We start from the raw sequence: 27,660 nt of genomic DNA, 5'->3' as shown, positions 1-27,660 counted from the left end.
GTCTTATGCAAAGATAGCCAGTTAACTAAATTCAGCTCCAGCATATCTGGGCACTACTATAGTTATTCTGTGTGTTGAACATTTATCAGGTTACATTTGGGATAAGTCTGATATGTTTCTTCAGAATTCTCAGCAGGTTTCCTGAAGGGAAGTGTAATCATGCTTTTTCTGAAATCTGAGTTTAGCTATATAGTTATTATCATCAGAGAACACCTCTCCACCTCCTGCACACACACATACTCACATGCACACACTAAATTAGACTTACACACCTCTTAACTTCCAGCGAATAGGAGACATTATTTTCTGCTCTGCAAATGAGAAACTGAAGCACAGTGAAACTGGTGTGGCAGGTTGTAATTCTTAGCTTCACTGAATGCACCTTGCCTAAAACCTAACCTTGTCCTGTGGCCTGAAAAACGAAAGTGCATTTATACCTCACCTGATGAAGTTTGCCGAAGTTGTCTAGAATTCATCTGTGCATTGAATTTGTGCTGGGCAGAGCAGAGGTCCAGTAGATATTTACATGTCTTTGCTGTATCAGTAATGAAGGTGTGTTTCTTGCCACTGAAGCTGCTTTCAATCATGAATTTTTTTCTCTAAAGGGGAAAAAAAGCACAGCTTCCTTCATATATCAGTCATTACACTGAGGCACTGAAAGTTCATTTGTATAATCTTGTTGGTTTGTCCAGTTGTATTTATGCCTGGCTGCATGCCTTTTGGGTGCAGTAAATGCGTGTCATAAATTCAACAGTTGTTAGTGAGGTGTCTGTCATTGGGATCATAACTGCCCTGTGTTGAAAGTCAAGAGCCTTTGGATATTGACTGCATTGGGAGCAGGTTGATAGAACTGGCAAAATTTGGCCCTACAGATGTTAAATTAAACCGATTTAATGTGAAAATGAAAATATCTTCAAGGGCCATTTTGAGAAGTCAAACAGGCTGGGAAGTGTGTGATGTAGGTTGACACCTACACTGTATGATGTTAGGTTGATATGCCTCTGATGGCAGAATACCATTTAGAAGGGGTCACAATCTTGTAACCAATACTGGTTTGTTAACAGACTTCAATATACTAAGAGATGAGGATGGGAATAATAAGATCTGCAAAGAGGGACACATGATTCCATGACCTGATGTAGGAAAGAAAACAAAAGAAAAGGGAGAGAGAAGTAAAGATGAGAGAGGAATGAATATGGAATATGCCATAAAGAGGTTTGACATAGTCTCTGTAATAGTCAACACCAGATTATTCAGTTTTATAGTAAGAACTGGATGTCTTGGGATTCACATCCAGATCCAGCCTTGATTTTAGACTGTTTTCAAAACCGACTTGCCTGTACAGAATGAGTCTAATCTTGGCTCTGAATGCAATAAATTTATCAAAGTGACAGGCAGAAGGGGAGTAAAGCAGTAGAGTTGAGAAGAGATTCACTTGGTTCCAACTCACATGAGCTGAAATTCTCTCTGTTTCACGCCACTGGAACCTTAAACTGGCAATTCTTGTGTGATTTTTGACCTCATACACAATGATGCCTTTGGCACAGATTCCCAGGATGATGTCCCCTCCTGCTCCTTTCTTCTCTTGGGACACATGATGGAATAACACTCCATATTCAGGAAGTTGCTGAGTCACCTTGTAGAGAAAATGTGCATTTACCATGCATTATTCAGAAAGAGGCATGGGAGAAAAGGTAGGTAGATGGGAAGGGAAATGGTTTTGAGTGCCTTTACTGAATATTCTTTCATTCTGCCAAGAAATGTTTGGAAGCCCTTACCAAATTTTCATACCTCCTGTCTCACAGAATCATCACCTTACTTTGGTATGTCATAGAGCCATTACATGCATTCATTTTCAATGTGTAAAATTGAAATAACACTTTCCCACGCACCACATTTGAAGAGGTAGGACAATTATGTAGCTTCCTGCACAATAATCTAAACATTACAGTGGCACTGAGGTACTCAGCATTACTGCTACTTGGCACTTGTGTGCATTTCTGAATAGAAATCCAGGCAGGATTAATGCTGCTTGACTACTGTTAGACCTTGGTTTTTTCCATTTTATTTTCTGTGTCTTTGTTTCCCTGAGCAAACCCAGAAACCATGAGGTACAGCAAATATGGTGATCTTAGTAAAACTGCTAATACTTTGGTGTCAGGGCTACTCTGACATTAGTGATGATCAACTAGTTAAGATCAAATCTTAACTGCAGTGACACCAGAGCTCCCAGCCTGCAACAAACTCACTCAGGTACATACGCCCATTCCTTTATGGCTATAATCTTTTAAAATCAGATGTTATAAATTTCCATTGCCAAGAATCTTAAGTTATAGGGTTTGCTGCATTGTACCTTGAAGTATCTTACAAAAATATAGTGGTGACTTTTGAGGGATTTTCACTGCCCCAGAATTCCCTTCAGTGCCAGACTTTATAGTAACAGATCTTCAGTGTTGCTTCTTTCTTGCACAGTGCTCATTGCTGGGTGAAGAGTTAAGTAGGATTGTACTTCAGGGGACTAAGAAGCCAGCTTCTGCCCTGCCATCTAACTGCACAGAGGATACTCTGAGGAACTCACCCAGAGGTTCTGGGTGTTGTTGCTTGGCTTCTACCTCCTGCACTTGGCCACAAAATGTTAAAAAGTGACTCAGGCCCTTTACAGAACTGTGGAGTATGAGGAGGGTTTTCCATCCTCTTTTGTTATCTACAGATCAATATGAGTTTATTCTAAAACTTTTTTTTCTGAGAAGCTAATGTAGAATCCCTAAATGACTTTTCAAACATGAATAGAGATTTCAGTGACCAAAATAAAACACTTTAAGAAGATCTGTTTTTCAGAAAGTATCCAGAGCACAACATTCATGTCCTGAAAACTGGGGCAACTATAATCACTAGCTGAATCTGGGTTTTAATTTTTAATCCCTTTCATATTTGGAATTTGTTTGTTTTTGCCATGGGGGCTATCTTTCTCGCTTTGTGTGATGTGTTGACGCCTTCTACAGACTTATTTATTGAAACAGATACTAACAAAGCTGCTTTTCTTCATTGGATTTGCCACGCATGATGGGACTGTCATTAAGGCTAAGCTTCAATCTATTTCTTCAATTCCACTGACAGTGTTAGATGAGGAACTAACATAATTAAACAGCAACTGAACTAAAATGATGCTATAAATAAAAGCATGTGGCACTGCAGCAAAATGGCTACTGGTATTTATCCATAATCTAATGCCTGATATTTTTCATTTGATGGAAAGCAGAGAAGTTTGGGGGAGAAGGAGAAACTAGGGGGAAAAAAATTAAATGTCACATCATCGTGACACCCTAGAGCCCTAGAAAAATAGTCATGTGAAAAAATACTTCAGATTACTCCTTCCTCACTTCCAGCGTTCACAGATATTTTTAAACAAATAGTCACTACATGTTTAGGAAGTGGCTGAACAGCTGTGATAGTTTCATAAGTCAAGAAAGTGCCTATTCCTATGTTCTGTAATCATCTCTAATACGTTCAGTAGGTGTACTTATAATCATCAGGAACCCAGACATTTTGGTAACATGCTGCAAATTTGCATCAACCCTTAGGATGTTGAAAATACCCTGAAATGTGCATTAACCCTTTATAAACTATCAGTGAAAGGAAACCTACCATGTAAATGTGATGTAAGTTATTTAGAGTGACAGTATCTACAGCAGAATGAAATTCTGAGTTTTTTGTTGACTATTCAAATTTGTTCACCTAAAATCCACTGTATCAGGCAAGAAGGAAATAATAGAGAATGGTAAATAGAGAGGGGCTTTCTATCTCAAAATAAATAAATAATGTTTGGGCTATGTCAAGTTACCTTTAAAAATTCTAGTTCAGCTTCATCCTCAAATAGGGAACGATTCATACGATGTAATTTAGCAAGTTCTCGCTGTACATATGCCAGGGTCATCTTCTCTATTCGGCTTGCTGGAATGTAGTCTTCAACACGAAAATAGTTCTTTCCATGCATCTTTGGGAGAAAAAAATTAAAAAAAACATAAGAAAGAGGAGCCTTTTGTTCTTTCATGACTTTTCTTATTTAGTGCATTTCCATTTTCAGGGTGACCCACGTGCTGACGTCACCCTGTTGCCATTTCCTAAAAGAAGATGGGGAACAGCAGGTAGTGTCCCAACAGCCAAATGCGCCTCTTGCACCTGTGCTTAGCCAGGTGCTCAAAGCACACACTACTTCTCTGTGCAGAGGGGAGAAAATTGCTGGGCCTACAGGCGTGCCTGCAGTCTTGCACTTAGAGCTGACAGCTGCAGCATCAGTACAACCTGCAACAGGGGACCCAGTGCTGGGATGGATCTGACCAGATGGATCAGACCACTCAGAGTTCAATTAATAGAGCTACACTGATTTATATAACTGAAGATATGGCAGAGGACATAAATGGGTATTTTCTGTACAGTTCAAAACTAGGATAACTAGTTCAGGTATACCATCAGAGACATTCCTGTCTTTGCAGCCTGTGGTTTTGAGCCTACACACAAAATAGCTGTGAATTCTGGGGTGTTTATTTATTTTTCTCTTCCATGTTTTCTAATCTATTTATGCCCCTCTGCACATCCAAGCTGTGCCTATGTTGGAAATTTTCTACAGATTTTCTGGAGCTTCTTGGCTATGTTATCAATTATGAAGGACCAAGAGCCTTTCATCATTCTGCCATACTTCCTGCCAAATACATCTGTCTCATTACTGCTCCTTAATCAGGCAAATTTTGTAATTTTTTAAATTAAATCTGAAATGTGATTACTGAAGCATTTAGCTGAAATTACATGCTATTCACATTTCTTCTTTAAACTCTATGCGACAAACAAAAGCTGCAAAAGCTGTTGAGAGAGACCTCTGAGAAATGTTGTATTATTTATCCACACCTCAGAAGCATAATTGCCAAGCTCTGCCTGTAAAGCCAAGGCGCCGAGTTTCAGGGCAGTCTCATCATTGCAATATAATCGCTCCTCCAAAATATCTTTACGAAGCTGCAGGTAAAACTGATGCCTTGTCAAGCCGTGCCTGGAACACAAAAGGGTTTAGGAACACAGGAGGAGCCTTGAACAGTCACCCTAAATGCTACTGGTTTTCCTGCAGTCAGGAGAACCATGCACTTACTGGATAACATTAAAGTGGTTGACAAAGAATTTTATCCTCAGAAAGAGTGTGAAATTAATGATGGAGGTTTTCTTCTTGGGTTGGTCATTCCAGCCATCTGGGGCCACTTTGTAGAGTTTGGTGTCCTCATCCAAAAAGAAGAATTCTTTACCTGAAATGAGAATTTTGGGTTCTGTGATAAGTCTGGAGATACTTCAGTAGCTCAAAGTTCTGCTGCCTTTGTTTAGTGCATCACTAGCAATAAAAAATAAAGTGGATGTCAGTTGAGATTTACTTCTCTGTGTCATGGCTTAACTTACTGCTTCTTTGATGGAGAATTTAGGATGACAGTGTGTAATTTAGGACTACAATTGTTAGACGCTGGATTGGCGTGGTATCTATGGAATCACTCAAGAATTGATCAGGCTTGCATTCTGCTCACCATTCAGGTTCTGCACCCCATGGTAATCCTCATGTCCTACACACAAGGTATGCTTCTTCCTAGTCCCTCAGCCATGCTTGCCATCAGAAATCGGCTAGGGAGATGTGGGTCTTGTAGATGAAATAGCTGAGCCTGTACTCCAATTTATATCTGGTAACAAAGACAGCCTTCCTCACTACAGTGCTTCCTGGAATTTCTGCTGGAGCTACATGGCTCAGTATTATTCCAGTTCAAGGCTGGGACACAGCCTTTTCTGCATGGGAGTATCAGCCAGTAACAGCACGGCTGTGCTGATGCACAGTCCTGGGGTAGACATGCTTTACATCAGTGCAGTACAGTTGAAACCAATGTACCTTACTTTTGCTTAAGCTTTGGACCTGCTTTCATCTGAGGATCTTAAAGGATCTTAGTGGAATTCTTTAATAAAGTGACTACAGAGGCACTAAGGGAGAGAACTGTTACTGTAGTTAGCTGTGTCTCACTACCTTTCAGGTAAGCCAAGCCAAAGTAGAAATGTTCCACCAAGTTTGCATACGCCACCACGGTGTTGAAAACATCTTTTGCCTTGGACTTGATGTCACATTGCACCTCAAGGCACTGCCCGTTGAGTAGAATCACATTGAGATCCCTTTGGGACAAATACGATTTCCCTTTTTTAGTCTAAGAACATGTAACAAAGAGTGAAGAATGAGTACCAAGTACAAGCAATGCAAGTTCCACAGCATTTTATTACTGAGGCCCCCTAGTCTCCTGTCTCTACATAACCTGATAGAATTGGTCACAACACTATGCTATTCCCTTCCTCCCTTCTCATAAATTAATATCCCAAACATTTCTACTTTTTAAAAAACCCAGGGAATCCCAACAAAACAGCTGAGCATACTCAGACTCTACAATCACCAGGGTTATTCTAGATTTGAGGGTAATTCCACATTTTCTTTGCCCTCATTTTAACTGCTATATGCTCTCAGCCTTTTACCTTATCTTAATGAAAGGTGGAGGATGTGCCTGCAAACTGGAGTCCAATGCATTGGCACTAGATGTCACATTGCATATTTGCTGTATAATCTTAATCTCAAAAGTCTTGTGCTAAAGTGAGCTTTCTTATCTGGGAAGGATAAATTAAGCTATTTTCACACCAACAGAAATAACTACATAGCACTGAGAATTAAATGACCTCCTTTCAAGTCTCAGTACCTCTGCAGGAACCCTAACTTGGTTTGGGAGGAGGACATAGCAAGAATAATGGGCTGGGACTCAGATGTAACTTACGAAGAGCCCCGTCTAAAAGGTCACTAGATTAGTTCTAAATTCTTAGTGTTCATACTTACCACAATTGATCCAGGCAGCTGTAAGGTCACTGGTGGTTCACTAGACAAAATAATAAATTCTGGACCTGAAAACTGTAAGGAAGCCATTTAGAAATTTAATAAATGTCTCCTTAATGTAATGAAGATCCCAAACACCAGTACCAATGAAACTCATTTCTGTTGATCTGTATGCTGTAGCTAATTGACTTCAGTGTCTAATAAGGTGCAAATGCTGATTGAAGAATTCTCTCTGTTTGGGGTCTCTCCTGTTTGGACTCTCTGGGGTCTAATTAGGGGCAAGCTCATGCCGAAGCCTTTCCTTCTGTAAAGGCACTTAACCAAGATCCATTTCCTTTGCGAGGCACCTATTTTCATGACACTTATAGAAACTTAATTTCTTCTGAGACCTTTTCCCATTTGATTCCCAAGTTACTATGAGGACAGTCACAGACAGGTACACACATACATACAATACCACTGTGATTTCATGAGCCTAGCTTCCATAGGGAACCAGACTAAAATGCAGAGCTGCTTTCTTCCCTGTAATGAAGCTTGACTGATATTTCTGATTAGCAGACATTGTACTCTTTTGCTTTAACTTCAACAAACTTTAACAGCACAAGATGCTTTTTTTCTTGCTGAACATGCACCTCAAGAAATTTTGCATGTTGGGGTTTTTTCAGGTTTATTTATGCTTTTAGATCCTTGAAGCAGACAGAAATAACTAAAAGTCTCCAAGTGGTAAGATGTGGATCCTTGCAACCATTCTCCATGACTTAGTACCTTGACCCATTTAGATCTTTTTTTGAGAAAATTTATGGTTTGTTTCATAATACTAGTATTGTCCTACCAACAGACAATGCAGTTTTGTATCACATATAAAGAGGGACTAGCACTTTGTTGTAACAGTGGCTGGACTCCTTCTGAAGAAATCAATCATTATCCCAGCAAAAATCATATGAACAAAATTGAAAACTAAATTTATATATAAAAAGATAATTTTCCAAAGTATCTAACTGAAACTCATGATCACAGTTCTGCCACAGGTCAGTCTTGAGCTTGTGAACTGGGCACAGGTGAAAGGATTCACCAGCCTGAAACCTGTCCCTTCTACTTCCACGACAGAAAACTCCATGGGCAGCAGCATCGTGGAGTTTTCTGTGGTTCAGTTATTTCTGGATTTTTGAGATCCAACTGCTAAAGAAGCATTATCCTTCTCATTTAACAGAGTCCTACAACAAATCAGCAACTAGAAATAGACCCTTAGGTGAACTATTGGTTTGGCACACTCACTGCTAGCCTATGCTTTCTGTCCAGGCATACACTGTAAAAAAACATTCAAGTCCTTCAAGCACCGTTGACCAGCAAGGGTTTGGGTTCAGTGTCTCTGTAAATGTTTTTGCTGTTCTGAAGCTCCTGTCAAAGTGGTTGATGAAAACAGTCCATATGGTGTTTGATGCTTGCAGAAATCACACATGTCGGTCAGAGAGGGTTCAGTTATAAGCTTTTGCTTAGTCTTTATGGACAGGAGTTTTCACTGCCTTCAGTTCTGAGTTATCACAACTGGATCATGCCTAATTTGGAGTCTGTCAATTTAGAATACTCATGGAATGAGATGACTCAGTAGCTAATATACACGTCACTGGTGAACGAACGACAACTGGATGAGAGGTTTCTCTTTAGTGATATTTACATTTTGAAATCAGCTTACACATTTTTTATTAGTCACCTTTTCCTTCCTGTGGAACAAACATTTCTGTGGTGCAGCAGCTGCTGTGTAGTCCTTTGTAGACACGGAGAAGGTGGAACCTAAACTTAGCAGGTTCTGTCTGCTGTTCTTCTGAGTTCCACCAGGGATTTCTTCTACAGCGCTGACTGACCTTCAAAGGAAATGTCATAATGAGCAATATATAGAGCATGTAATCAAAACAACACAGACTTGAGGACAAAGAGTGTAAGGTACATTGACTGGCAGAATATTATGAAATCCAGGGCAATGTTGGCTATAAGTTGTAAATATTTCTTTACAGAGAAAGAAAAATAATTTAATAGGGATAATATTACTGATGCCCTTTATAAATAAATCTAAACTATGCTTTAATTCAATAATGGTCTTCTTTTTTTTCTTCTTCATTTGGTGAGCCAGAACTAGCTGGTTCAAGTCTGGTGAAGCCAATAGGCAAAGAATTTAGCCCCATGCCTTTCTGGGAATTCTACAGGGCCAAGTCAATTCCTCATTTTTTATTTTCTGAAGCAAAAAAGCTTCAGAAAACTGTAACATTTGTTGTTACATTATTCAGAAATTTCCAGGGATGGGAACTAAATTATTTGAATACTAATTCATTAGAATAAATTAATGTCTTACAGAACTGAGGGAATTTTCAATTTAATTAAGAGAAAGATGTGTGAAATCTCAGATCAGAAAGCTGTCTTTATACTATACTTTTAACCCATACAGTAATGGCATTTTCCACACGAGCAGACACATGTATGCTTAGAATAAACTTAAAATATAATATATATTCTTATCAGTGAGGAAAGAATTATTATGTGGTATAGAAGGAAAGATTTTTTTGAGGTGGATTTTTGTTAACTACATTTTTAACAAATGCCAAAGTCACTTGGAAGCTTTTTTGTTACCCCAAAGTTTTATCCTTCTCTTTCGCATGTTGCAGAGTTGCTCCAGGGAACTATTCAAGAGGTTTCAAAAGGTGTTTAACAAAGTTACTGGAGTAGTTGCCGATCTCTTCTCCCTGGTATCCAGTGACAGGACATGTGGGAATGGTTCAGAGCTGTGTCAGGGAGGTTCAGACTTGATATTAGGAAGCATTTCTTTACTGAGAGAGTGGCCAAGCACTGGAACAGGCTTCCTAGAGAGGTGGTCAATGACCCATGCCTGTCAGTGTTTAAGAGGCATTTGGACAATGCCCTTAATAACATGCCTTAGCTTTTGGTGAGCCCTGAAGTGGTCAGGCAGTTGGACTAGAGGATTGTTGCAGGTCTCTTCCAACTGAACTATTCTGTTCTGTTCTGTTCTGTTCTTCTATTCTATTCTATTCTAGTTGCATTCCTCTGCCTATAAAGATATCTATGCTATGCCTAAAAATGACCTGAAGTGACTTTTGTGGGTATAAAAATACTATTAGCTCAAACCCCAAGATGCTGTATTAAGAAGACTTTCTCTTCCTGTGAAAAACACTTCCTGTTATTAGTCTGTGAGGTGAGAGATGCCAGACTTGACAGCTGTGTCTTCTTTATTTATAGGCCATAGCCCTCCATATACTTACAAGCTTAACTTTATGAGATGTAAATTATGTCAGCTGGACTACTTACAGACATGAGCGTGATGGTATTAGTAAGCTTTATAGATAGTAAAGCTATCACTAAGTTTTGTGTTGGTTGTCCTCCTATATAGGAAATTGGTGGTTTCCAAATGAATTATTTCAACTCCATTGTTGTCATAGTACTTAGAATAGAATGGTGACCTTGGTAGAAATTAAATTGCAGATGCTTACAACCAAAAGTGGGGTTTATAGTCCCTGAAGGTCTATGGGAAACAGCTGGCTGGAAATTTGGAGAAGAGAGTTCATCTTTCAGCAAAGGAAGGGAACATTTTCTTGGCAGCATGATTTTAGATCAAGGATATCAAGATGATACCCAGGCTAGTAGTCAGAGGCATGGCAATTGCTGCAAAATACTGAATAAAAAAATCTTCTGTTACTGATATCATTGCGAGGTGCATGATGCATATATAGATGTCTGTATGCACACATATATATGTGTGTGTGTGTAGTTAGACAGGTAGACAGTTCTTTCTTCACAAAAGCTGCCACTATCCTGCAACCTGCTTGTAGTTCTTTCTTATTGCAGGTTTAGAGGTGTACTGGGGTATCTCACACGGCTCAGATTATCGTGGCTCATTTATCAGGAAGTTCAAACTGTTTACTTGGGATACATTTAATTGGGAGTTGATCTAAATGGAGCATTTCCTGTGGGCCTGAATTACTCATGTCATGGTTAAAAGAAGAAACTCCTGTTTAACTGGGTCAAGAACTCAATTTAAATGGGATGTCTGTAGGGATTACATGGTGCTTAACTATGGGTTTCTGGTCTTTGTGGTGCCTAGAGGCTAACAGTACTTACATCTCTTTGTCATTTGGAAACAGTCATGATAACACCTGCACTATGCTAACACCCAGTCTAGAAAAATGTTGTTTGGGAGCAGTGGTGTTTCCCTGGCTTTTGAAAAGGAGTTAGTGTCAGTTGGGCAATTCTCAGCTTTCCTTGTTTATGTACAGGGCTGCTGTACATGCCATGGCTGAAATGAGGCTAATCCTCATGACAGAGCAGAGGTCTTTACAGCTTGTGCCCCTGGGTTACCTGTAACTCTTCAGTAAAGTGGCGGTGCAGGCCTGGATATGGTTGACACAAGTGAGACAAACCAATCTGAGAACTGAGATGGAAATGCAAATAGTCCACTGAAAATGATGGATCATATATATGATCTGTCATAACCACTCCAGAACACATCAGGCCTCTGCTAATGTGACAGCAAGGCAAGACCAGATCCAAAATCTGAATGTAGACAAATACGGACTCTGCAGAATGCCTTGCCAGTTAAAGCAATGACTGTTCATACCTTTTCAACAGGTTTTTCCCTTCCACACTCTCTTTGGAGCTGCTTCCCAGTTGTTTCAGTCATAGCGAGCTATTGCTGCTTACCTGTCTGATTCTGATGCAGACATGCTAGGGGTAGCTGTTCTGGGAGGCCAGTGACATCTGGCAGGACACACAGGTAGAGTGAAGGTGGAAAACTTCAATGTCCTTGTTTTGTACGGATTGTTCAGGGCCCAAGCTCCATTTCACTAGAGCATTTGGACTGTTTCACTTGGAGCCAAACCAAGTCTAGGTGCACTTTAATTCTACATAAGCAGTGTCTATTATCGAAACAGGTTCAGATGGTGATCCAGGCATTTTCTGATAATGACATTGCCACACTGGTTGTCTGCTTCACTTGGTAATAAAACAGTTTCCATCTTCCAGGAATATGAGTTTTGATTACCTGTTTATGAAGAGCTTGTAGCTACTTTGTGTCCTTGACCCACTAAGGGTGGGGTCCCATGACCTGTGTGTCTGTGGAACTCTCCCTGAAATGAATAAAGGAAATTTCACAATTGAAGCAACTGTAGCAGCACTCAGCATCAGATCTTGGGACAGTTACAACAAGGAGGAAGTTTAGACTGGCTACTTCCTCTCTTGTGTCCTTGCTTGGGCATGATAAATGGCTATTTGATAAGGCTAAGTGAATACTACACCAACAGTATTCCCAGTTCTGTAGTTTTGTTACTTTGTCTTCATAACCCTTCATGTGAATGTAATTTGGAAAATAGCTGTGCAGGTACAATGGCTGTTATTTCCATATGTATGGGGGTAATTTGTGAAACAGCTTTCGCTCTTCAGAAATTACCCCTAGTATTCTTTGTTCTTCTATTTCCAGGCATAAAATGGGGGTGGGGAAGTAATGAAAATTCTCCGGCTTAATCAGAGTAGGGTATAAAATTACTGAAATGAAACCTGTTTGTAAATATTCCACTGGTTATTAGCTACATTAAATATATTGTGAACATTTTTACATCATAAAAATCTGGTGGGAATATAGGGTGGTTTGTGAGTCATTAGCAGATAAGATTTGTATAATTTTTCACCTTCAGTCATCTGTGCTGCTACAGAAAGGATAGGCATTGCTTTGTCCAAATACATGAAGGCTGAAATTGAGAAGTACAACCAGAAATGGTTATGCAAGTGCTAGTTCCATGAACATTTCTTGTAGCAGCAGAGATGTTTTAAATCCTTAAGGGAAGGGTGGGAAGGTTAAATTTTTCTTCACTTGGATAATTTCATTGATCTTATTTGAAGAAGTGCATATCAAACTGTTACATAGGCAGAACGATAGAGGTGATAAGATGAGCTATATGGAAGCAATCCTCTAGGGCAGCTTTTTCTCTGGATAATATATCCATGAACTAGACCCTGAGACCTCACTCTGAATTCCAACATGAAAACATGAGTTTGAATTCTAGTGTACCAACCACCAATTGCAGTATTAAAAACTAGAAAATCTACAATCACATTGCTAAAATATGCATAAACATGTTTTTTCAAGCTGCAGATGGTAGTGATAAAATGTGAGATTTGAGATAAGCCAAATACTCAGGGCTAGTTACCAAAGTTAAGATTCAGTCCTGTGTTCTGAAACTACATGCTTTTTAATGAGAAAGCCTTGAAAAATTCTCTGCTTACACTATAGGTTTCACATAATTGTATAAATATACGTTGACAAGCACATAAAATTCCCTTTAGTTTTTCTGTCTCAGCTGTTATGGCAGTGGGACAAGTTGGCTAGTTTCAGTGGCCAGACTGCCATGCTTTGATCACAAATCCAACATGTTCCCGATCTTTAAGTAGGCCCTCAAAGAAGTTGATCCTATAGACAATTAATTTATTATATGTTCAATGAGCTGCTAAAGTACAGTCTGGGTAGAGATATTGATCTCCCTTGATAATGGTGCTCTACTAGATGGTAATATTTCTTTTTAGAGAAGAATGCATTTTTCTAATACATTATCTCATGAAAGAATGTCTGCAGCAAACAAGCTCTCACATTCTGTGTTTTCTCCTGTATTTTTAGAGTTTTGTCTAACAAAATCCTGAGTACGAACAGCTACCAGTGTTTCAGTGGAGACTGAGACATACATAAATTCACTGGAATGAGTCTTTGTCAAATTTATGACCAAAATTTTTTAGAAAAGGACTTACAAAACAGGCTCCTGAGTTTACCTTCACTGTGTGCCACTAGGTATGTGACTGACATGTATTCATCACACAGGGAGCAGCTGCAGTCTTAGTTTTTTATTGCTGCTGATATTGATAGCAATTCTGGAGCTGCAGAAAAGCAGCACCTTTCAGGAGGAGAGTATCAACAGCAGTTGTATGAGTAACCTCACCTTCCTTATCCTTGGGGCTGAGGGCTTGGGGCTGAGAGGCTATTACATGGGGTTTTTTTTCCAAGATGTATTCGCTTTCTCTCTATGAATTATCTCCTGGCAGACTTGTGATAATGCAGTATGCACCCAGGTTTTTTGCCATCTTTCTAAGGGAAATTAGTCCCTTGAGATCATGCTCTATGGCTTTCATTTTTGCCTAGTAAATTTTAAGCCTTTCAAATCTGGAAGAGCGTGGATAATATGTTCCTATGAATTTCATGACAATCAGCAGCTGGATAGCATAAACCCAAATTAACACTCCCCAGTGAGAAAAAGCAAGGGCTACTCAGCGTTTTTCTGTTATTTATGGCACCAGTGAACTAACCAGTTGGTGTGCATACCTTGTTGCATCATAACTGATGTAGTGGATGCTAGGGTTATTGTCATAGGGAAGAAATTTCTGGGATAAAAAAACACACATGCTTACAGAGCACGTTTGAATCCATGCCACAGCAGGACCTAGTACCTCATTTCTCATGGAGGCTCATAGAGGGAGGAAGTAAACTCCAAAGTACAGAAGTAAACTTCCACCTCTGGGTCTGGAAGCTCAGGAGAAGTGCCCCAGGCAGGATGGGAAAAAAGGCTGAAAGCAGATGGGAGGGTCAGTAACTGGAATGGAGAATAGAAATGGGCAGGAGTCTGAGAATGGGTAGCTGGCATGGGAAGCTTGTTTGTTTAGGAAACACTGATGACATTGGGCAACAGGAACTTTTTGCTCTTGGGCAGTGTGAATGTCCTGTCTAGGTGTCACTAGCTCAGATTCCAGTGTAAACATGAAGATACACATGCACAGCAGTACTCCCTTCCTGCTGAATTCCCTTCTTTGCTTCATAATATCCCTCTACACTGTGACATAAGTGGCTTGGGAAGGACCCTGACTGATGTCTACCACAGTGTCTTCACTGAATGGATCCTCTCCCAACAGTTTCTTTCATGCCGTTCCTACCATAAAACGATTGAAAGTGGAGCTAAAATTCTGACACTGATCTCTCCAGACAAAGCAAATCAGAAGAGCAGCATTGCAACCTGGCATTTAGCACAATGAAAACAACATGCTGAGCAGGAAATACACAATGGCTTTAGGACAAAAATGAAAAGAAAACAAAGAGTTGTTTGGTTGTTTTTTTCCTCTAGATTTCAGAATTAGTCACTTTGTTTTTGAATGGGCTTGAAGGAACATTAATCCCCACCATTCAGGTCTCAGGTATTATTCATAGATTCAACTGATTTCAGTGCTGCCATCTTGACATTGCCCATCCCATGCATTTGTGGGGTAGCTCCACTGTTTCTCATCTGTTTCAAGATTCCATGTGCCAGAAACATGCTGTCATGCTTTGTCTGTGATCTGCTGAACAGCTTCACCTGGCAAAGGGGGCATAAAGCAAGAAAGGGAATATATAGCTTTACAGTAGGACACAAGTAAAAAGGAATCCAGTATAAAAGAATCTTTCTTCTATGCAGCTTAGCACAAATATACCTCCCTCGTCATGTACCCACAAGTGCATGGGAGTACCTATCACCTGACCATAGATGGGTAGTCTCACATTTCAGGGGACAAAAGAGATGAGTACATAATTCATAAACATAATCTTTCAGGAAAATCTTACCCCTCCTGTGTCCTCGGTTAGACAGTATCAAAGACGTACTTTCAGAAATACTATTAGAGTCACTGTAGTCCACAGAAAGTTGTCTGTAATCTTCTGTTGACCAACTATAATTCATTAATCTGGATCCTTTGTCTAGAAACAGAAAGGAAATAGGGTGAATCACATACTTTAATTGTAAATCATTGTATCTGCATGATAACATAAATAACATTTGGCTTGACTAATTTTTATATAGTCCACATCTGTGTGTCTTCTAACCCTGACTTCAATTCCTTAAGGACCGAGGAAAGCTTGGTAACTTCATTCTATGACTTTCATAATCTTATTTTGACCCAAAATCGTTCTCATAGTTCTCAACCATTCCAAATAAAACAAGCCTAATATATTAATTCTATTCTGCATGTTTAACTGAAAGGTTGCAAAGATAACCTGCAAAGTTCTCCTTCCTTAAATTCTGAGGCCCAAAACCTTCAGCTATAAAGTATTCTTTCTGTGTGCTGGGTGGACAGTGCCAAGACATAATCGACTGCCAGAGTCGGCTGCAGAAATTCCATTAAGGGGTCATCCTAAGTCATTAGGAAGTACATATTTCTGTTGCAGACTAACTTTACTTTGGTTGCATTGTCTCTTGGCCTTTTCCAGAATCTGAAGGTAATAATTTTTAATTAAAAAAAAGGAAAGAAATGGAATGCTGCCTTGAAAAGCGTGGCTCACATTCCCAATGTCATCAACATCCTGATTCATTGAAGTCTTTCAGCAAGTGTAAGCCACATGACCTGAATCCCTAGAAAACACAGAGATCACCCCAGATACATAATCACTAGAACCAGTAGAAGGGAAATGGCAGGAATTTGTGGCTAATAGGGGGTTGAAGATGGGACCATCCCTTCTGGCAGTAGCAGAGTTTTCACCAGTTTATGCAAGTGTGAATCTATAAGCTCAGTTTCTGAATGAGTGGGCAAGCCAATACCATTTAAGGGGTGGCTTGTCTGTATGTTTTCAAAAGAATCTCCTTTTCTTATGACCAATAATACCTAACAGAAATTTTCCACAGGTATTTAAGCGTGTGTTTAATTCTAGCTGAAGTTAATGGAACATATATGTGATTTGCTGAATAGGAATTGGATAGTTCATATGCCTAATGTTGAGCATATCCAAAAAAAGCCTGCATAGCTTGGGCCAACCTTCCCCTTGCCCCAAAATCGGAGATTTCTGTTGAAGTGAACAGTACCATATAGAGACTAGAAAAAATAATTACCTGAACCTGAAGTCCACATTTAGTTACAGTTAGAGAATTACTCTGAGGGATAATAAAATCTCGATCTTAGTCAAATGAAATGTGAAATTAGGATATGCTGGTTTATTTATATAGTGAGCAGGATTTGGCCTTGTGTCTTGAAATCACTCCAGCAATCCATGTGTGAATTTATAAAACATCTTTTGAATAGAAAAACAGAACTAAAATCAAAAAGAAACCACAAATCTTTGCTTGAGTAATCAAATAGGAAGGATGAATATATATTCCTTAATAGCAACAGGATAACTTCACAGAATCCCACTCTTTACCTTCGAAAATACACTGGAGTATACAAAGTACAAAAGCCGTTTTGTAAGTAGGGTTTTTTTATATGCACAGGTTTTATGCAAAGTGCTTTAAGAGTCGAATCTGTGCAAGCTGATTTGTTATCATTGCTTCACAGCCCTCAGACTACTGTCCTTTGAGGAAATAAGGAACAGAAACCTTGCTGACTTGCCTCAGAGTCTTTCCATTATGAAGTAATTTATATGTAAAGCAATAAATATCCTATCCAACACTACATGCAATCACTACAGCATGAAATTAAACAATTCACCTAACTTGGAAAAGACTCAGAAAAGGCTGGCTGTATCCTTATTAGACAGTTCAGATTATAAGTATTTCTTTACCTTGGTGAAAATTCATCTGGGAGGACAGTGGCGAGTTGTCTGATATTTTCTCATGCAGTCTTTTCCTTATCACATGACTTCTGTTAAGCTGAGAGGCTGTGCTGTCTTCGGTGACTACCCGCTCTACCTAGAAGACAGTAGTACTGCAAGTCAATGTCACATGATATGTGGACTTCAGACTCTCATACTGAAGTGATCCTTGTCCTCTGCTTGTCAGAGGCTGCTGATTTGCTTGGTATAAGCAACTTCATTGTCTCAGATTAACACAAAGCAGGATTGAGTTTTGATGGCTTCATGCTCTCATGCTAGCATTGTTTAAGAGGGGACACCCTCTGTGACAGTGGGAAATAGAGTAATAGAGAGTGCAAGGGAAAAGGTCATCTCAGAATGTTAATGAATACTGGTTGAAAACAGAAAAAAAATATTTGCAGTGTGTTTTCTTTCAGTTTCATTCTGCTTGTCAACAAAAAATGTTTGTTGATATTTCAAATCTTGAAAAAGATGCAGGTGCTCACTTATTAAAGACTTCACGTGGTCAGGCTTGATTGCACAGCAAATGTTCATTTCCACTCAAGGACAATGAATGAAATTCTCAATATGATGTAAATGTGATTTCTGTGAATTTCACAAAGAAAGTCTGAAACCAGAGTGGCAATGGGGAAGTCTTTTCTCTTGTGTAAAGTCCATTCCTTTGGCCAATATGAAGTCTCTGTAAAGGTTATGATTGCTTCAGTATTAGCCAAAGAAATTAAGATACTGTAAATGCAAAAGCTGGATTTGTATAATTTCCCAGGAGTGTAAGAGTGGTGGGAGAGATGGCTTCATTGCCTCATTTGCTTGTACACATGCCCACTCAATTTCCTGCTTAGAAGTCTAGAACCAAATCTCACTTCCTTAATTCATACAAGCATTAATTTCAGGCAATTGCTTACCTGTATCCCATGTTGCTGCTCACCTCTCTCACAAAAGAAAAGGAGTTGATTAAAGTATGAGAATAGTACCTACCTCACTGACACTTCCCACAGCAAACTGGACCATTTTCTTTACGTAGACATTTGCTGGCAAGGAAGCAGATTCCTTCTGATGTGCCTCACATGCTTCCAGAATTGATTCAGGAGAAAGTCTTTTATGTGGCAGATCTTCACACAGTGTCAGCAGAAGTGTGTGTAGTTGGTCACTCAGCTGAAGGGACTGAGTCAAAATGGAGGTACTGTTAAATGACATCTCCCAGTGGTCTGAAATCCTGTGTAAACTGGGATCAGGAACTTCTGTAAGCCTTTCACCCTGGGTGAGAAATGAGCACTGAATTCCTTTAGACTTTGGGAAAATTCCAGACAGGCAGCATAACAGCACTAAATGGAGCCTCTAATGGGATCCAGGATAGCCTTGGAGGGAACTGGCATCTACAAGGAGGGTCATCAGCCCATATAGGGGCTTCTTGGGGAGACAACAGCTCAGTCTGCTCCATAGCTTTGCTAATTAGACTGTGAATCTTAAAGATTCATGCAAGTAAGACATGTGGCAGCATTAGCTTCAAAAAGGTGAGGAGCTATACCAGCCAAAATGGTTGCCACAGAGACCGGATACTTAAATTTTAGAGTCATTTATCTTATAGAGCCTTTTCTCTTAGACCATGTATACCCATGAAAGGGAGGTTAAATCTACTAAAAACTTGTGCTGTCCAAATCAAAAACATGCAATCAAAGGCATGGATATAGAAATGAAGCAAAAGGTATGCTACAAATCTTTGAAAGGACTCTGGGTAAGCAAGAAATGCAAAATTTCAACCAGCAGAGATGCTGGTAGAATTTGCTCAGAAATAAGGAGAGTATTTAGTTTTATTCCAGCATCCCATTCTTTGAAAAAGCACATAGATGTGCACAGCACCACCATCATGCCGACATGATGTTTTTCTTTTAGCCCTTCCTATCATAGAATCACAGAATCGTAAAATCATTTAGGTTGGAAAAGACCTTTAAGATCATTGAATCCAACCGTAAATGTAACACTGCCAAGTCCACCACTAAACCATGTCCCTAAGTGCAACATCTACACATCTTTTAAATACCTCCAGGGATAGTGACTCAACCACTTCACTGGGCAGCCTGTTCCTTATTACAGTCTTGGAATAAATAATCTTCACTCTTAAAAGCTAGGTACAATTAATCTTAATGGAAACAATTCTGGTTTTTGAAGAAAAAGGAAAACGAAAAGGAAAATAAAGATAAGGCCTAACTAAATTCCTGATTTTGTTGAACTAGTATTTTTGGTGAAGTCTGGACCTTGACACAAGCTTTCCAATTCTTTCTAGTGGTCCAAAACATAAAGCCCCTCTTACTGAGACTTCAGATTATGCTCTCAATCTTTGAACCTACTAATATAAGACACAATAAAAGAAAACAAAAATGTTTGTGTTACTGGCCTGGTTTGGAGGAACCTGGTAGTCTGCTGACCAATAGAGGGTCATTCCTAAGGAATACACCAACGTCTGTGAAAACCAAAAATGAAAGCCTTTATGAAGTCAACATTAAATACAAAAAAGCCTCATACTAGAGAGACCATATCTTTGTCATAAGAGACCTTGTCTTTGGTCACAAAATGGCAGAAGACTAGAGGAAACATACCTAAAAGTACAATAGTGACTCTTGGCTTATGGACTAGATAGCACGCAATGAGTATTGCTCAGCTGGAGGGGCTGAGCCAGACTGCTCTCTATCCAATGATGCCATGAGTAGGAAAAGAAATATGTACTCCTTTCTTAGTTTTGAAGCTCTTCCACTGGTGATTAAAGCTCTCCCCTACCTGTGGGACTGACTAGCAGTTGTGTCCAGGAAGAGGATTACTGGAGTAAGGGCCACCTATTCCAAAGCTTCATGTTTCTGCATAGCATCTAAGTGATCAGTTATGTGGGAGTCTGAAACTACTGTGTTCTGCCTAAGTGAAGTATGCGCTGATGTGGTCCTTGTGGCATTTAAAACTTTTAGGTACCTGAGTGTTGTATCTTACCGTCTTGCCAGAGAGACTCATTTGGCAGGGACAAGAAAAGTAAATTGTTAACAAAGCTGAACAGATTTCTGCCTTCCTGGGAGTGCTTCCACTCTCTGATTGTATAGATACTGCAGTCCTGCTGCTTCTGGGATTACAGTTACCATACCTGGTCGAACGTTGTGTTCACAGAAATATTCTTCCTTTTTGTGGGCCTTTACACATAATACATTTCTGCAGACCTCGAGGACTGATGTTCAAAATTGATTTTGATGTTGACATGCATGCTAATCTAATGGCGAGCTGCAAGATACATGTAAATCTTTCTAACCATAGCCTAATTTGTTTAGTGTTATTAGAAATGGACTTTGACAGTAGATATCTGATATGCTGCATTAAAATCCACAAGCTTGTCTTCATGAGGTACTGTCAAGATCTATTTTATAATATACCTCACCTTTGTTAGTCTGATGTGCTGGTTTTTACTTTGTCTGTGGAGCAGTTCTGGTGCACTGAAAGGGACAGCTTCCATCTGAGATGCATTGTTTTGGAAGGACAAATCTCCTTCAGCAGACAGTAGTACTGACCATGGACAAATCACACAGATGGCAGGGTCTGAAAAATGTTGAAGAACATAATGGAGTTCTTAGTGTTGAATTCACTGTGCTCAGAAAATTGTATTCCTGGTGTGTCACCTGCATAGCCAAACCCATCACTGAAGTTTCCTGGAGAGGTACCCAGAAGTCAGTGGAATCATGTTCATTTATGCATGGCTGATTTTGTCAGCTGGAATTCAGTGATGGTTAAAGACTTGATTTCTCTCTCATCATTTCACAGATATAAACAAAGTATTGATTTCAATGGATTTCTGAAGCCTAAGGAAAGGCAGAAATACATCCCATGTGCAGATTCTGAAGATCTTGACATTTTATGCAAAGCACAAGAGAATATCAAAAAAGTAGAACACTCCTTCCAATTAAACATGAATACTTTGAAGCTGGCACTTGCAAAAGACCTTAAATTAGCTTCCATTAAGTTGCATGACCATGGTACCAATCTCTTCTCTGTGGTGGCATTTTTTTGTTCTGCATGCTGCTTATAGTCAGTCAGCTCCGCATTTTAGTAACCTCTCTTTCAGTGTATTGTGTCTAGCAAAGCCAAGTTACTTTGCCAGAAAGCCAGTGTCAGGAGTCAGTATCTTTTTATTTCCATTGTACAGATAAAGAAACTGATGCAGAGCCCAGCTTTGATGACTACACCGTGTCAGTCAACAGAAGATGAGGTAGCAGTAGAAACAAACTTCCCAAGTCCCAGTGCTATAACCTACTAAGCTTTTTTTTAAGTGGAAACATCATTTCCAACTAACTTGAACTTTGGGATATTTTTTTACCAAAATGCAAATATGAAAACTATCCAAACTAAAACGGACTAGACTTTACAAGTAATGTCAACAGCCATGATATTTTAGCATTATTCACATTCAGTCTTCCTGTCTGCGTGTCAGTTCTGTTAAAAGAGAGGGGATATTTCAAACAAAAGTGTTTTCAAATGATAAATGTAGACTCCTAAACCTGACAAGGTCCTGAGGACACTAATAGACCTTAATGGCCCTGACCAGCCTCACTTGGGAACTACCCCATCCTCTGCCCATAGTCCCAGGCTCCAGTTAAGCTCAGCCCAGGGCCTTGAGTCCCTGCCTGATGGATGGTGTTGGAATGCCTGTCTCCAGCTCAGCCACAGCCATGCCTTGCCTGACTGTGGACCTCACTGATCCTGACCCACAGACTGACTTCCCAGCCTGACGTCAGACTTGCCTTGTCACTAGTGATTGCTGGGCTGTATGACTCCAGTTGCCCACACCAGACCTGATCCTGACTCAGCTTCCCAGCTTGACCTTGGACCTGCCTTGTCACCACAAACTTGTGTGGTGGTCTGGATTCTCATTGCCAACCCTAGACCTGCCCTGCTCACCTTATTTGGGTACTGTGGGATAGGGCCCTGGCTGGCACAGCCCCTGCCCTGCCACTCTTGTAACTGTGCTTGGGTCTGGGCTCCCTGTCCCTTAGGGAACAGCTTATCCTTGCTGTTCTCTGGAAAAATCTGTTTGAAGGTGTCTTAGTAATGGACTGGATACTTCTTGTAAAGGGCTGAATACTCTTAAAAAATATCACTGCAGAGATCCACTGAGGTCGGTCCCAGTGGTCTGAAGCAGGAGGATATGCAGTCTTCTGCAAACACTCCGCACTTGCATACACGTGTTAAGTGAATTTGACCAAAGACATCCAAGTGATTTCATTAAAATATTAATTAAAAAGCAAGACAAAAAGCATCTAAGATCAATCTGTTTACTTTAGAAAGAGGAAAAGCTGCATTAACTATGGCAATATTTAGATATAGGGCTCCTGGAAATAGAGGTAATTAAAAAAAAAAAAAAGTTGGCTGTTAGCCACTCTCTTCAGTCTAGACTGTGAGAACAGAGACCACTCAAATCTCCATAGGAGAAGAGCTCAGAAACATGCCCTAAATGCTTTGGTATTTTATAATTTAAAAAATATATATTAAAAAATGGCTACTTAGTTCTTACGCATGGTGACCTTTGCATCAGGAAAATGGATGGTAAAAATGGGTAAAATGTTAAGCTGGGAACTTATATATACCTAGGAGGTTTGTATATAGCCAGAAGACCCAGAGATTCAAGACTTAGGGTCCACTGGTACTTGCAACAGTTGTGGCATTTACTTCTTTAGAAAATTAAAGGTCTTAAAATCATCAGCTACCCTTCTCTTTTGCTCCTTCCCCATTTTCTGTAGTATTGTATGCAAATACAAGTAGCACATGCTGGGAAATTTGTCTATTCTAGAAACAGATAGCCAGCTTGTACTTTAGCCTCGATGAAGATTACCTGGCCTTCTGTAATGTTGGCCAGCCATCGAGTCAGCGTACCTGCCTAACCAATCAGCGCCCAAACACATTGGAAATGTTGCTATAGCAAGTGGTGCTGACCATCACCAGGTCTAGCAGGATTTATTACATCAAGCACAGCGCAGCACAAATGTGGCAGTACTAGCCCTGAGAAAAGGCTGATTCCAGAAGCAATATAGCTATAATTAAGAGATGTGGAGCCAGAGATATGCCTTAGGCAACTGGGATGATGCTATGCAGAGGCAGTTCACCTTCGCTGCCCTCCAAGAAACCAGAGCACTGGGGATTCAACTTCAGAATGAGTCCAAGTTGGCATCACTTTTGGACTTGAGCTCTCTAAAGACATGTTTGAGCAGCCTTGCGCCAGGGGAGGTTTAGGTTAGAAATTAGGAAAAATTTCTTTACGGAAAGGGTGGTCAAGAATTGGAACAGGCTGCCCAGAGAGGTGGTGGAGTCACCATCCCTGGAAGTGTTCAAAAAACGGATAGATGTGGCACTTTGGGACATGGTTTAGTCCAGTCTACCCTTGATTGGCTTAGAGTAGACTTGGTAGTGTAGGTTAATGGTTGGACTGGATGATCTTAAAGGTCTTTTCCAACCTAAATGATTCTATGATTCTATGATTCTATAGACCAGCTTGGTTCTACCTCCCTACTTCCTCTTGTTTTGCTCTTCATCTTCTGATCATAATACCCTAAATTTATCTGGTGCAGCGTAGGGAATGTAGGCTGATTATCTCAATTCAATAGACACCCAAGAAGTCTTGTCTTTTTTTTTTTTTTTTTTTTTAAACAAGAGATCAGGAGAGCACAGTGTCAGCTTAGTGTCTGGCACTGAGTTAATAAGCTGTGACAGACCTGAGCTGAATCTGTCCAGGTGGGTATCTCTGTGCTGCGCTACTTTGCACATTCCTGGTGACTGTCTTGTCTAGGCTGTTCTATCCTGTTGTTACACTAGATAATAGAGAACTGATGGTATAGTCAACCTGCTATAGTGTTCCAGTCCATTAAAAACTAGTTGGTAATAAAAGATCACCCCTCCAGCTATAGCAGAAGTTACACAGCACTTGTGTTCAGTATTTTGTATTTCAATGCTACATGCTCACGAGATAAGAACATACCTCATCCATTCTCCCTTCAAAAGGAATATCCATTGTCATAAACAGTTCTCAGAATGTGACAGGTTGCTCAGCTGTGCTCTCTTGTACAGCTGGCCTGCTTGGCAAGCATTCATCATGATGACTTGCCTAGCCATTATGGTAAGTCACATTATTATCATCAGGGATAGAAGTCCCTTACTAGCTGAATGAGGAGCCATGTGGATTTGCCTGTCTTCCTCTATCAGTACATGAAGGACATGATCCTAGCTTGCACTGCACTTGCTCTGTGTGTATATTATTCAGACTTTAGGAAGGACTCTTCTGTCCTGTTCCACCACGTGTTGTTGTACTTAGATAAATTAATATCTGATATGTAATTTGGAAAGAAAAAAAAACGTGTGAAGATCTCTTATGTAGGCAGAGAAGTCTGCATGTAATCCCAGCAGCACTGAAAGATTTCTCATTTTTATTAGCAATATGCTATTATTGCCATTAGTGCTTTTTGTCTCAAAAAAAAAAAATCCCAAACAAAGCTCAAAAGAGCTATAATAACTCAAGAATTAATTTCCAACAGTAAGAACTATAAGATACTTTTCACCTCACCTTTGTGAAGGTCCTCCAGAAGCTGCACTGTGGCCAGGTACAAGAGTGCCCATATTTCTTCTTCCTCCAGAGGGCTTCCTTTTGCCCACAGGACCTCGGCCAGTGTCACACAGGAACTGCTCATGCCTGCTGCAAGAGAAACCAGATTTTGGACACACTAAAGAAGACTGAATTTTTCAAAGCAAACCATACTGATTACAACTGTACCCTTCTCTCACAATAAGAAATATTTTGTGAACCACCCTGCTGCTTTGTTCACAAAAGGTAGATATCATTCATCCCTATCTTAATCTGAGTAAGACAAAATAAAGTGGACTGAAATAAGTGACTTCCTGTAATCTTTTTGAGCCCTTTTGCTCATCATTTGAAACTAATCACAAGATTCTGTGGGGCATAGTTTTTACTCAGGAGATCCTTCATGAATATGTGAATATGTTCAGATTTTGTGAGTGGTTATCTGAATGGTAGGGCATTGATTTTGCTGCTTAATTGGATGCTTTTGTCTATAAAAACAAGACAGAGTTAATCTAAGAGAAAAAGAATGGCAAAGCAAAAGAGATGCACTGTAATATGAAAGGTTTATACAAACAGTCCAACAGAGCAATTGAGTTTCATTCATTGCTTAGCAGATTGATGAGTAAAAGCTTGTAGACTCTTACTGAATTCACTGATGAGAGATTTTCTTGGTCAGATACCTGAGACTTAGAACTTGCAGTTCATCCATACCAATATACATATAAAATTGCTTTGTTTCACTAAACCAAATTAAAAGATGATTCCCTCTGTGAGCTGATGAATAGCAATTTAGTGGCTCCCAGCACACTGTCCTATGTGACAGGTACATAAGACCTGGCGTACCACTGAAAAATGTTGGTCCACACACTCTCCATGTTTTGTCTCAGCTGCAATGCAGCATCAGATCATTTGGGGAAAGGCACCCTGTAGTAAATCATAATTTAATATCTTACCTATTGGAAAAGTATTTTCCTAATCCCAGCCAACTAGAAACTGACTTGTGACTTAAAGTATCAAGGATTCTTTTCCTCCGAATGTTTTATCATACTAAATATTGTCAAAGAAGGTTTTGTTCTTCATAAATGGGTCTGATTTTTCCATTTCACCAGTTTTACATTTCTGTAATTTACTAATCTAGGCAGAGCTGCTCTTGGTCTACATATCTGTAAGGAAAACTGAGTCCAAGCTTAAATTGCTAAAAATTTTTGAACTTAATTTACACTTTTGCTGTTACTATCCTGTAACAGTGAGCTCCATAGGTTCATTGTATGTTGTGTAAATAGTGGCATAATGGGAAAAGTTGGGAGCGATCCATCTATTGCTTTGAGGTTTTGACATTGTAGACCACTGCTAGAGCCTAGGATGCTATTGTCATGTATAGGATTATAAATGTCACTGTAAAATTACTTCACTTACAGCCTGAAAACAGAACTTCCCCCCTAACAATTTCTTCACCGTCTGTACACAGCCCACTTACTGCTCTTTGCTCTTTGCCTGTGTCGTGGTTTAGCCCCAGCCAGCAACTAAGCACCACGCAGCCGCTCGCTCACTCCCCCTGCCCCAGTGGGATGGGGGAGAGAATCGGAGGAGTAAGAGTGAGAAACACTCCTGGGTTGAGATAAGAACAGTTTAATAATTGAAATAAAGTAAAATAGCAATGATAATATTAACAATATAATAATAACAATATACAAAGCAAGTGATGCACAATGCAATTGCTCACCACCCATTGACCGATACCCAGACAGTTCCCGAGCAGCGATCGCTGCTCCCCGGCCAAGCCCCCCCCGTTTCTATACTGAGCATGACGTCACATGGTATGGAATAGCCCTTTGGCCAGTTTGCATCAACTATTCTGGCTGTGCCTCCTCCCAGTTTCTTGTGCACCTGGCAGAGCATGGGAAGCTGAAAAGTCCTTGACTATCATAAGCAGTACTTAGCAACAACTAAAACATCGGTGTGTTACCAGCATTCTTCTCCTACTAAATCCAAAACACAGCACTGTGCCTGCTACTAGGAAGAAAATTAACTCTATCCCAGCCAAAACCAGGACAGCCTGCTATAGAATTTACTGTGTCTTGCAGCTGATTTCTTTGCCAGCTTCCCGTTTATTATGAAGTCTTCAAGGGGTCACTGCAAGAGCATTACAATGTTCTGCAGGAAAAACTTGTTGCTGATTAACAGACTACTCAGACTTTGATTCATGGAGTCTTGTCCTGGCTCACTAGCTTCCAAACAAGGAATCACAATGTTGGAAGAATGATCCCTTGCTGCAATCACTGTGGGATTATGGACCAACCTAGTGACATTTTAAACAGAGCCAGAATCCTAATTTTAGTCTCTGTAGCTTCAAAGGACAGTAAAGCTTCTTAAGAACCTAACCTTAATTAGAAGAGACAGACAAATCTTCTTAATCTAAGCCATCACCATTTCTCTTAATAATAAATTACTGTGATAGCATTTCACTTAAGCCTGTGGTACTGGGACTAAGCAATTTCACATCCCCAGAGCTAGAATCTGTGTGGCTTCTCCACATGGGTAATCTACCAGACTGTACTTAGTGCTGTTTTATTTCAGACCATGCTGGGGGAA

The 27,660-nt window shown here is 39.9% G+C and overlaps 2 protein-coding genes across 2 annotated transcripts in view; both read right to left on the bottom strand.

The window, feature by feature from the left end:
- Positions 1–11,570, bottom strand: part of LOC104029029 (FERM and PDZ domain-containing protein 2) — a 54,286-nt gene extending 42,716 nt beyond the window's left edge. Inside the window, exons 1-8 of the mRNA XM_075717920.1 lie at positions 11,508–11,570; positions 6,890–6,961; positions 6,044–6,218; positions 5,138–5,288; positions 4,903–5,041; positions 3,842–3,994; positions 1,451–1,636; positions 443–599 (exon numbers count right to left, since the gene is read on the bottom strand). Coding sequence (XP_075574035.1) covers positions 443–599; positions 1,451–1,636; positions 3,842–3,994; positions 4,903–5,041; positions 5,138–5,288; positions 6,044–6,218; positions 6,890–6,961; positions 11,508–11,570 — 1,096 coding nt within the window. The remainder of the gene's footprint in view (positions 1–442; positions 600–1,450; positions 1,637–3,841; positions 3,995–4,902; positions 5,042–5,137; positions 5,289–6,043; positions 6,219–6,889; positions 6,962–11,507) is intronic.
- A 356-nt stretch (positions 11,571–11,926) lies between these two features.
- LOC142594474 (FERM and PDZ domain-containing protein 2-like) overlaps positions 11,927–27,660 on the bottom strand; it is a 28,396-nt gene continuing 12,662 nt past the window's right edge. Inside the window, exons 3-9 of the mRNA XM_075717919.1 lie at positions 25,054–25,182; positions 20,887–21,044; positions 19,867–19,932; positions 18,450–18,635; positions 17,445–17,571; positions 15,519–15,650; positions 11,927–12,015 (exon numbers count right to left, since the gene is read on the bottom strand). Coding sequence (XP_075574034.1) covers positions 11,927–12,015; positions 15,519–15,650; positions 17,445–17,571; positions 18,450–18,635; positions 19,867–19,932; positions 20,887–21,044; positions 25,054–25,182 — 887 coding nt within the window. The remainder of the gene's footprint in view (positions 12,016–15,518; positions 15,651–17,444; positions 17,572–18,449; positions 18,636–19,866; positions 19,933–20,886; positions 21,045–25,053; positions 25,183–27,660) is intronic.

This window comes from Pelecanus crispus, chromosome 10 (assembly GCF_030463565.1).
Source record: "Pelecanus crispus isolate bPelCri1 chromosome 10, bPelCri1.pri, whole genome shotgun sequence".
Classification (NCBI taxonomy): domain Eukaryota; kingdom Metazoa; phylum Chordata; class Aves; order Pelecaniformes; family Pelecanidae; genus Pelecanus; species Pelecanus crispus.
Note: the sequence above shows the minus strand (reverse complement) of the source record. Positions and strands in the feature narration are given on the sequence as shown.